A 10,079-nucleotide genomic window follows, 5' to 3' on the forward strand; every position below is an offset into this window, starting at 1 on the left:
CACTTCTGGAGCCAGCCTCAAGTGGACGTTAGAGGAACTGCAGGTTTTGGCACGTCCATGTTCAATTCACAGACATGGAAGTTGTCTCTTGATCCTCACTCGTAGCCGAACCTTTGGATTGTTTGATTTTTATAGTTATGACTTTATTTTATTTATTTATTTTTCCCGTAGCCATGACAACCCCATGTAGCCAAACTATTTCCAGCACCTCTGCTTTTTCCAAACAAACCATATCATAACTATCTAAAGACCTGTTGCAGGACTTGAAGGATTCAGGTGTTGACCCACATAACCGGACGCACAAAGGTCACCACAGAATTTCATAGAAATATCAAACTCATAACTGTGTGATCATTCTTCCAGTCATCTCATACGTTTTGTGTCAGGTCAGAAGCTGAAAGGTTACAGTGACAGCCTCACATTATCCAAAACAACAACTCAGACGTCACTGCACCTCGTCGTGGTAAACAATATTTGTATTTCTGGTGTATTTTCTCGCTTCCCCTCCCTCCCTTTCCATGTTCTCCACTTCTCCCTCGCAGGCCACAAAGTGTTTGATTCGCTGTCTGGCTGTGCATATTAATGAGAAGGGGACAGCGGGCTGCTTTTTAAAAGAGGGAGCTGCTGCCTGCCTCTTCACAGTAAGAGAGAGAGAGAGAGAGAAAGAGAGAGAGAAAGAGCTAAACGACTGATTGGAGGTTCATCCAAGCGCTCAGGACGCACAGACGGATCCGCGCTCAAAGGGACTCCAAAAAAAAAAAAAGCAGAAAAGCCAAAACTGCCCCTTCAGTTTCTGCAAGTGGATTTTATTTGTGCCTCGAAAGAGTTTGGTTGTTTTTTTGTGTGACCGTTTGCAGAGCTCGGATTTTGAGGAAAAAAACATTTTTGCTTAACTTGTGAAGACATGCATCGGTGCACAGCGGTGCTCCTTCTGTTAGTGGTGGCCTTATACGTCCTGAGCGCAGAAGGTAAACTTAATACATGTTTTAAAAATTATTTTCTACAAGTTGGTTGTTTTTGCATTGGAGCTGTGATGATGTAACTTGAATAATAATTAATAGGTGGATACATTTGCAGTGTTATGTGTGCACGAGGGGAAGGATGTGGGGAATTAAGTGCAAATGATCCAGAGTTTGTGTGAAAGATGAGTGAAGTTGGTGTCAAAGATCCCCAGATCTCCATCACACAGTGTGAAAACAACAATTAAGTCAAAGTGTGTGAGTGTAAGTGGGAAAAAATGTATGTTTACATCCCCAATGTGCCACATACTGCCTGTCTGATCTTCACCTGTTCATATCCATGAAAACACAATTACGAATGCAAGTGTGGTTTAAAAAGCTGATCTCATCCTGAGCCTTAAGTTGGCATTCACAAGCCACCCTGAACAACACTCTGGGACTGTGTGTGTCTGGCAAGACAAGTGAAGCTCACCATATGTAGCTGAGATCATTTAAAAGCCAATGTTCGTGGGGCCATGTGGAAGCAGGAGGGAGGTTTGGAGGACTGGAGGGAATTTATGCAATAAGATTTTATTTGAAAATTAAGGAAAAATCTTGCAAATCTGACCTGGAATGATAAATTGTTAGGAAAAACTGGATAGCTCTGTTTTTCTGTGGCGTTATTTGTCTTTGCTCGTTGGAAAGCATATTTCGCTTCATAGTTCATAGAAACATAGTTTTGCTGCAAACCAATCGCCATCAGCTTATATTAAAATATTATATTATTGTCATCACCTACATATACATGAGTAATCAGGTGTCTTTAGGAAGGAGACCTGTTTCTTTCCATAGCCTGAAGCGTTGAAGCCGTTTACCTCCATCAAAATCTCCATATGAACCTCGATGTCCACGGTTTATTGGCTCTTGTTGTCCAGTGTGTGTGTGTGTGTGTCTCTGTGTGTATGTGCTGGCAACACTGTGGGACCTGTGACAGATTTAGTGGCCGGCGGTGAGGACAGGACCAGGAGATAGCAGGTGATGGATGAGGGAAACCTTGGACTATCCAGGTCATCACCTCCCATCGCAAATATACAACCCAGCAAAACTCATTTCCCCCTCCTTTACTCAGCAGCGTGAAGTCAGCGTGGACCTCAGGAAGATGAACGTGTAGATGCTTAAGAAGACTGTCAGTGCATGCATCTGCTTAGTGTCTTCCTGCTGAAGCTACAGGTTCTCTGTCATTTGGTGTGGGTCCATAAATCATCTCCACTAAACTGAGCTGGAGTTAAAATCTATTTATTATTTTTATTCTGTTTAAACGCGACTTAATCTGTGTTTAAAACATTTACCGTGTTGTATTGGTTCATGATTTAAGGAGCTGACTGGAACAAACAGTGTTTGTGTTTCAGCCGAGTTAAATATTGGCACTGGTAATCCAGTGTGTCAGTGTGTGCGCTTTAAAGATAAACTGGAGTCTGATTCAGAGCCAGTTTGCTGTCAAATCACAAAGAATTAATGTTTCTATCTCTTCGACGTCTGCGTCAGTTTCATAGCTGGAGGTTATTCTGAGAGTAATCTGTCACACCCGGTAAATATCCAGCGTTAAGAGTTCATTGATGATTAAAGTCAGTCTGACATGAGTGTGTTTGATTTTTCTCAACAGCCTACAAGTGTAGGTGCACCAGAAAAGGACCAAAGATCAGATACAAGGATGTACAGAAGCTGGAGATCAAACCCAAACACCCGTACTGCCAAGAGAAGATGATATTGTGAGTTCCAGCTTCATTTTGTCTCCCTCTCTCCCTCCTTTGTTTCCTTGATCCCTCTATCCTCTATCCTCTGTTTCTATCTTCTACTTCTCCTTCCCTTCTTCCTTGCTAAGAGTCCTATTGTCACAGTATTTGTACCTGCCCAACACGCAGATATACAATTGTAACTGTGCCATGACAGTCTTCCAAAATACCATAAAAATATCTGGCAGCCGTGGAGCTATCATCAAAACATCCTGTCATCTGTGCTTAAAGCACTTAGGAGGATTAACAGCATGATATTAAACTGATGATTTAATTACACCCCGCAGACAGGAGCGGAGACGAGGTTTCCAAAACCTTCCAGAACTTTCAGTGTATCTGTCTGCATGTATTATTTCATACAAGATCTCTTTTAAAATGTGTACGCTCACTTAAAAACCTCGAAAGTTGACTGGGTCTGTTTGATCCTTCCACCTACTCTCTCTCTGCCATCTGACCTTTGACCCAGAAGATCTCAGCTCGAGCAGACAGTCAGCTATTATGTTTATGAAAGTAGGTCTTTCCTCCTAAAGGGGGTCCAAACACCCTCAGAAGTAGTCTGTGTCGCTCACACAGACAGTTACATTATACAGTATGAAGTTTGTTTGTTTTTTAAACTGTGATCTCGAGCCAGCTCTCAGGGATCGGGTCTCAACATAGCTCGTAACGTGAGCTGCGATTTCCGTGAGGAATTCATTTGAAGTTTTGTGTCAGAGGGACATGAAGGGACTACCAGATGGGGATGTTTTGTCAGTCTCCCCCAGGAGTGGAGGCGCAAACTCTGCTGCCGCCTGCTGGCAGATGACAATATCACACAGAGAATGCACTTTAACACAGCCACACTGTGATGTTTTGCCTTTCAGGAGTAAAAATGCAAGTCAGTATTAGGTGTCAGATTTGATGTTTAGTGGTTATTAACTCACCACAGCAGCCCAGGGATCATTTCCAACCTTTGGCCCTTTGCTGTACATCGCCCCCCCCCTCTCTCCATTCCATCTTTCAAATAAAGGTTCAAAAATAGCTTCAGAACCTCCAGTTAATAAATGTAAGTCGATGCAATGTTGCCACAAGTTTGATGAAATTAGTAATGAGATGTTTTGACTGAAAAATGGTCAAATTTGACTGTTTAATTTAAAATAAAAGATGTTTTCACTGTAATGATTCATGAAAATCTGATTGGATTGGGTTCGTATTTGCTTCTATAGCTATATGTTTGGACATTTGGGTGGATAGCAACAGTAACACCACATAAATTGCACTAAAATTTGAACTAAAAGACAAAAGGATCCCATACATTTCAGTCGTGTCATTGCTGAAACAATTAGTCTGCTGCTCAATTAATGGATAGAAACTTAATCTGCAGCAGTTCTATTAAAGCAAATTTTCTGTAAAATGTGCAAGGTTAAGTTACTTTAACATGAGGATTTGCTACGTTTCTTAAAGTTAAGTATTTGTTTTGAAGATCTGAAGCAATTTGAAGATGTTGGACTGGGTATTTTATTTTAATCTGACTATTTTCTGACATTTCTTATGAAATTATGAGTCAATTAATAAAAGAAATGAATTTAAATTGAAAAAAAATCATTAGTTGTATGTTTAATGTTTTTAATGTGACCAACCAGTAAAGTAACTGGAGTAAGCTGATCTAAAGGTTGAATCTTGTCTGTGCACACGTTAGATTCATATAAAAGTCACAATAACGTTGTTAAAGGTGTTTCAAAACTTGTGATTATGTGTGTACAGTATGTGGTGATGTGTGTATATGTATGTGTGTGAATGCACAAACACTGTGAGAGCCACTAGAATTGGCCTACATCGACTCACAGGTCTGTTTCTGTGTGAGTGTGTTTTACAGCCATTATTTAAGGCTGCTCTATTAGCATGAGATGGGGGCCACCAGCCGCTGGTGCCCAATGAAAAATGAGCCTCAGCGGGCTCCGGAAAGCCACAGAAAAGAAAGAGAGTAGGGAGAGAAATGAGCGAGAGAGTCCCCCCTCTGGCATTTGTTGTGGCAGTTTGGCTTACAGCGCTCAGTTTGGCATTCAGAGCGACCACTCCTAACCACACACACATACGCTAAGAGCTCCGAAATGTCCCTGTTTTCCCCGAATCTCTCTCCATTTCGTCTTTCTTTCTCTTGTCCATGAAGTGCTTCTATGTCCACTTCATCTTATTCTTTCACCTTCATGTCATTTATCACCCTCTTTTTATTGCTATCACTCTTTGTTTTTCTTATTGGTGCTTCTTTCTGTGTTTTTCTTGCAGTTTTCAGTGGAAAGTGGAAATACACTACGCTACTATCGCTTCTTTTCTCTTTGTTCTTTGTTTCTTGCAACGTTTCCTGAGCTGATGGAACCTTTTCTTAACATATTAGCTGATTAATAGAGCCTTTGCACTTCAGTTTCCCAGGTGAAATATAATGAGGAGGAACTGAGGCTCAAATTAAAACAATAATTTGGTCAGATTTCACCTCTCCTAAAGTTTCAGGGTGCGTTCTTCACAGCCTTGCAGATATGAATCCATTGGCATGCACACATGAAGGTGTCAAACACACTCAAAGCTCAGTTCTTCCATAACAAAGCTTGCACAGCTGCCCGACTAAACCTCAATGGCCAATCAAAGTGACGACTGAATGAGCAGGAAAACAGATGCAAAACTCTTTAATCTAATCTTTATTTCTGTTGAATGCGGCGTTTTTATTGAGAAGTCGAGTCTTTTCTCTTGTAGTCAACTCGTTTAACATTCATGGTTTGCTGAGCCTTTGAGTGTGTGTCAGGAGATGGAGAGGCCCGATGGCATGGTGGGTGTTTTTTCCCACATTTCTCTTGTTTGGTGTGAATATGCCACATGCAGGCAGACTGTCTCTACCGTTGCCTTATGTAGAGGGTTATAGACAGACCAATTGATTCAATGAGCTTAGATGTCACATTCTTCAGTGGCAGCTCCATAATATTAGTCCATTGCCAAATAACCGGCCGCCTCGCACAAGCTGATCTTTTGAATCGAGAGGGGCATTTAACCGCGGAAATGTTATTGAGGGCGGTTTAGAATAGAAGCTCAAATTTGGGGCAGAAATAGGGTAAAATGTGTTACAACTTGGCCGGTCTCTATTCAGATGACTCAGACTGGCTTTCAGATGGTTTGAAATAGCCCCCGAATCGCTATTTTTACTCTATTCAACCATTGAATTTCATACAAAAGTCACACTGCAGGTTGGCTCCTGGAGTTGATCCCAACCTTCTCTCAAACGCTTGAAGGCAACATATTGTGCAACCTAATGAAAGTATTTCGTAATCAAATTATTGGACAGTCAATATGTTAATCTATGTATTTACAGTATTAGATTCTTCGACTTTCTAACGTGTGTTTTTCTTTGTTGTTTTTTCGTCTCTTCTTCTTTGCTTTCCTTCTCAGCGTGACGATGGAGAACGTGGCTCGGTTCAAAGGGCAGGAGTATTGTCTTCATCCCAAACTTCAGAGCACCAAGAACTTGGTCAAATGGTTCCGCATCTGGAAAGACAAGCACAGGTAATAAATCTTATTAACTTAATTAACAGAATAAGACATTAGACTTGTTTTATTTGAGCTATAAAGGTCCAGTGTGTCAGATTTAAGGTGCTCTATGTACAGAATATGGCAGAAATAGAATGTAATATGCATAACTATCTTTTCATTAGTTTATAATCACCTAAAAATATGTTTTTATTACCTTAGAGAAGCCTTTTATATCTACAGATGTGGCTGTGTTTCTAGAGTAGCCCAGAAAGGACAAACTAAAGCTCAAAATAAGGCCTTTCGCATTTTTAGTACATTTTGCAGCCACCACAGTTTCTCCTTCAAACTAGCAGCAACTACACTGCTAGATGCCACTAATTCATACGCACTGCTCCTTTAATTTAATTCATATTTTTATTTTGGCTCTTCTAGTTAGCTCTGGTAAATGCAGTTAGCAAAATAAGCTTATTATTGATATTGCTTATGATTATGCAACACTTATGAATATAAACGTGACTCCAAATGAATGATAATGTTGCTGTATATGAACTAGTTGCATAAAAAGGCTGTTTGCAAACTCTTTCATCATATCAGTGGAAGACTCAGCCTGTTTCTGCTGCCTCCATGTGGCCAAAAATGAGTTATTGCAGGTTTGTGATTTACTAAGTGACACTAAAAGCCTCATAGTTTATGTCAGCCTTAGATTTCCGTAGCCCTTACTTGACTGTCGAGCACACCCATGATGCACACAACCTACATTTGTAAATCACATCTTGTGGTTTGTCTGTGAAACTTCATTGATTTTTTGAAATTTCACCCCTCACTTTACCGCCATCATGGGGAGGTCACGGGTCAGGGCGAGCTCCAGACAAAAGGCCTGTGAAGGGGGCAGAGATTCATTGTTTTGCAGAGTGTGAAAGGACATTTCCACAGGGACTCTATGGGTTACAGAGTGATTAAACCTGTGTCCTTCAGGGAACAACCAAAGGAGTGAAAACAGAGATTAACTTTTGTTCCTTCCTTCCTCAGGGTGTACGAAGCCTAAAAACCTCGGCTGACCAGCACACGTGGATCGAGTGAGACAAACGAAAAGAGAAAAAAAAAAAGACGCCAGTATCACCAGGACTGTTTTTTGCGAAGTACAAGATGTAACCTGCAATCAAACAGTACTTCTCCCTCTTCTGCCTGAGATCTGTCGAGCACATTAAGAGATATCTTTAGTTCGTATATAAGCTGGTGAGCTCGTTTTAGTCGGCCATCGGTCTAGTTACAGTTCACTCACCAATCCAGTCTTTACAACTGTAGTTATACTTGTCGAATAGTGGACAAGACACCACCATCTGTGTTCAAACAGTTGTAGGTTTGTTCAGTTATTACTTAAAGGGACTTCTCTTCTGCTTTGGCTTTTAGGCTTCTTTCAAAGTGAAGAATGTGTAAGAATGTGTCATTTTGAAGAAAAAGGGGCAGACTTCCTTTGAAAACAGCGTGGGTGTTTCAACTGTTAAAGTTTTCTCTACTCTGTATTCAATCTGATAGATATATTAGTAGAATGCAGTTTTTTTTTTTTTAAGTGGTTGTAGTTGAAAAATGCAGTGATGAATAAAGGCGCTCAGAGGATCAGATTCTCTGGATTTGTAGAGGAGAGGTGTGCGGTTACATGTAATACAGAAGTTTCTATTGTTCAGTCAGATAGAGGAGATCTACCACTGTGTGTGCGTGTGTGTGTGTGTGCGTGTGTGTGTGTGTGTGTTTACCCTGTCCACGCAAGTCACATGTGTCAAACAAACACATTAGTCTGCTGCAACACCCTTTTTGTAAAATTTTATTGAATTAACTGACAGGGTGTGTAGCTTCAATAGATATTAAAGCATATACAAATAGTTAATTTGTGCCATTCCTACATACGCTACAGTCTGTGGATCGCAGATCATTAAAAATGATGATTAAACACACCACGAAAGTCAGACTGTCTGCAGTTTACATCAACAAATGAGTTTCTGTTATATATTTTCACTAGCTGAAAGATATTTTAGCTCCACCTCTTGAAATAAATGTGTAATGAAGCGATATCTCATGCAAACTGCCAACATAACTACAGATGATAGCCTCCTCAGAGATGAAGTGATATTTTGCCTTTTTGTTAGTGTTCAACAAATTCCCATGAAAATATCAAATCAACAATGTGTCTCTCAGTTCATGTCTAAACCTGCCTAACCTGTCTAAGATGTAAATATTTAAATACAGGTCACGACTAAATAACTTCCTAAAACAACTGGGCATTGTAGTTTTTAGCAAACGTCACTCAAACAAGACGACATCTTGTGTTTGTTTGGGACTACTTTTAGCTGCGGATTAATACACATTTGGAGTTCTGGAGTATTTACCAAATAAACTACAGTTTATGGTGATGAAGAACTACATCAACCGGTGCAACGGCGTGGCTCATTGGTGTGTTTGGAGCTCTACAGTGTGGAGGAATAAGATATATGAGATCATGGGATTTGTTGACAATGAGAAGAATACAGATTATTAGGAAATCGAGCATGTTGTTACGTCTTTTAGCATTAAAAAGGAGACAGTTCGGCTGAAAACTCCATCATTCTGAATCACACTTTCTGTCTACATACTCATTAATCACATGACAGCATATATTTAGATATATGGCAGGCATTTAACTCGTCCTGCTCATGATTTCACCATCTCCTGCAGCCCTGCCCGGGTATTCTTATCCTATCTTATCTCTCCTGAACAATACTGTCAGACGTGTTTTGTATGCCGTGGATACACTTTGTAACAATGACTGCTGGGTGTTGTTTTGTTGCCACCAAACAGAATTCACTCACCACTACATCTGCATATATATATAAATATATATACAAAAGCACCACATTTTCTTTACCTTTTGAAGAATGTGCATTACTCTTGTTTTATATCTTATATATAAATATATATAAAGAAGCATTTTGTAAATGGACCACTATAGCCTATATGTTAGTGAGGATGAATTCACCTAGAGAGTTTATAGTGTCATGTATATTGTATTACTGCATTATAGTTGTTGTTTTTTTTGCTATTTAAATCTTGGTTTGGTAACAGATATTTGGGAGGGTGAGTGTTTGGACCAGCCCACCAAACACAGTTAAACATTCCACTGAGTGTAAAACAATAAAAGCAGCAATAAAGTGTCTATAGAGCAGCTCATGTTTGCCTCTGATTCATTTTTTAACATGTGTTTAACGTGTAAAAGGGGAAGACAAACTAACATGCTGTGGGACAAGCAGTCCACCAGGTGTCAGTATATACCAGCTGATTTATGGCAGACCGTGCAGGAGACACACAGTATTATAAAGGATGTTATAATACTGGAAGAAGCCTAGTGATGATAATAGTTTTAGTTTTTATAACACTATCTTTGCATGACTGTGGTTTCATAAATAATACTCAAAGTTAATATATGGATGAAAAGTTTATGATAGCAGTGTGTATTTCAGTTTAACCAAGTGGGTTTAATATTGATAAGGTAACTTTGAATGATCTAATTAAGGTGTCCAACTACACATTCTACATGCACACTCGATGACTATGCTAATGTAATGTAGGTAGAGCAGAGGGGGGAAATGACCTCTGATCCTTTATACATAATGTATAGAACATGCTTAACATTTAAAGGTTAAAGCACTTACTGTGATGAAACGTCACTTTCAGGATATTATCGATACATTAACCTGTACTTTAATTATCGCTTTGGCGACTGAGCAAAGCTGATGAATGCAGTCAGACGGGGATGAAAGACACAGAAAAAGCAGGTTAGTGGATCTTCAGATTTACAGTCAAACCTGCAGCAAACGTGTGAATG

At 39.8% G+C, this 10,079-nt stretch overlaps 1 protein-coding gene across 1 annotated transcript; it reads left to right on the forward strand.

The window, feature by feature from the left end:
- The first annotated feature begins 638 nt into the window (after positions 1-638).
- Positions 639-9,419, forward strand: cxcl14 (chemokine (C-X-C motif) ligand 14). The gene is made up of 4 exons (XM_010742927.3): positions 639-968; positions 2,602-2,707; positions 6,143-6,256; positions 7,253-9,419. The coding sequence occupies exons 1-4, from the start codon at positions 905-907 to the stop codon at positions 7,266-7,268; spliced, it is 300 nt and encodes a 99-aa protein (XP_010741229.1). The 5' UTR covers positions 639-904; the 3' UTR covers positions 7,269-9,419.
- The last annotated feature ends 660 nt before the right edge of the window (positions 9,420-10,079 follow it).

The sequence above is a fragment of the Larimichthys crocea genome, chromosome I (genome assembly GCF_000972845.2).
Source record: "Larimichthys crocea isolate SSNF chromosome I, L_crocea_2.0, whole genome shotgun sequence".
NCBI classification, from domain to species: Eukaryota; Metazoa; Chordata; class Actinopteri; family Sciaenidae; genus Larimichthys; species Larimichthys crocea.

Excerpts from the sequence above, each read along its gene's own strand:
- cxcl14 (XM_010742927.3), top strand. The coding sequence starts at position 905 with ATGCATCGGTGCACAGCGGTGCTCCTTCTGTTAGTGGTGGCCTTATAC. Across the intron at positions 969-2,601 it reads ATACGTCCTGAGCGCAGAAG|CCTACAAGTGTAGGTGCACC; the intron begins GTAAACTTAATA and ends TTTTCTCAACAG. Across the intron at positions 2,708-6,142 it reads TGCCAAGAGAAGATGATATT|CGTGACGATGGAGAACGTGG; the intron begins GTGAGTTCCAGC and ends TTTCCTTCTCAG.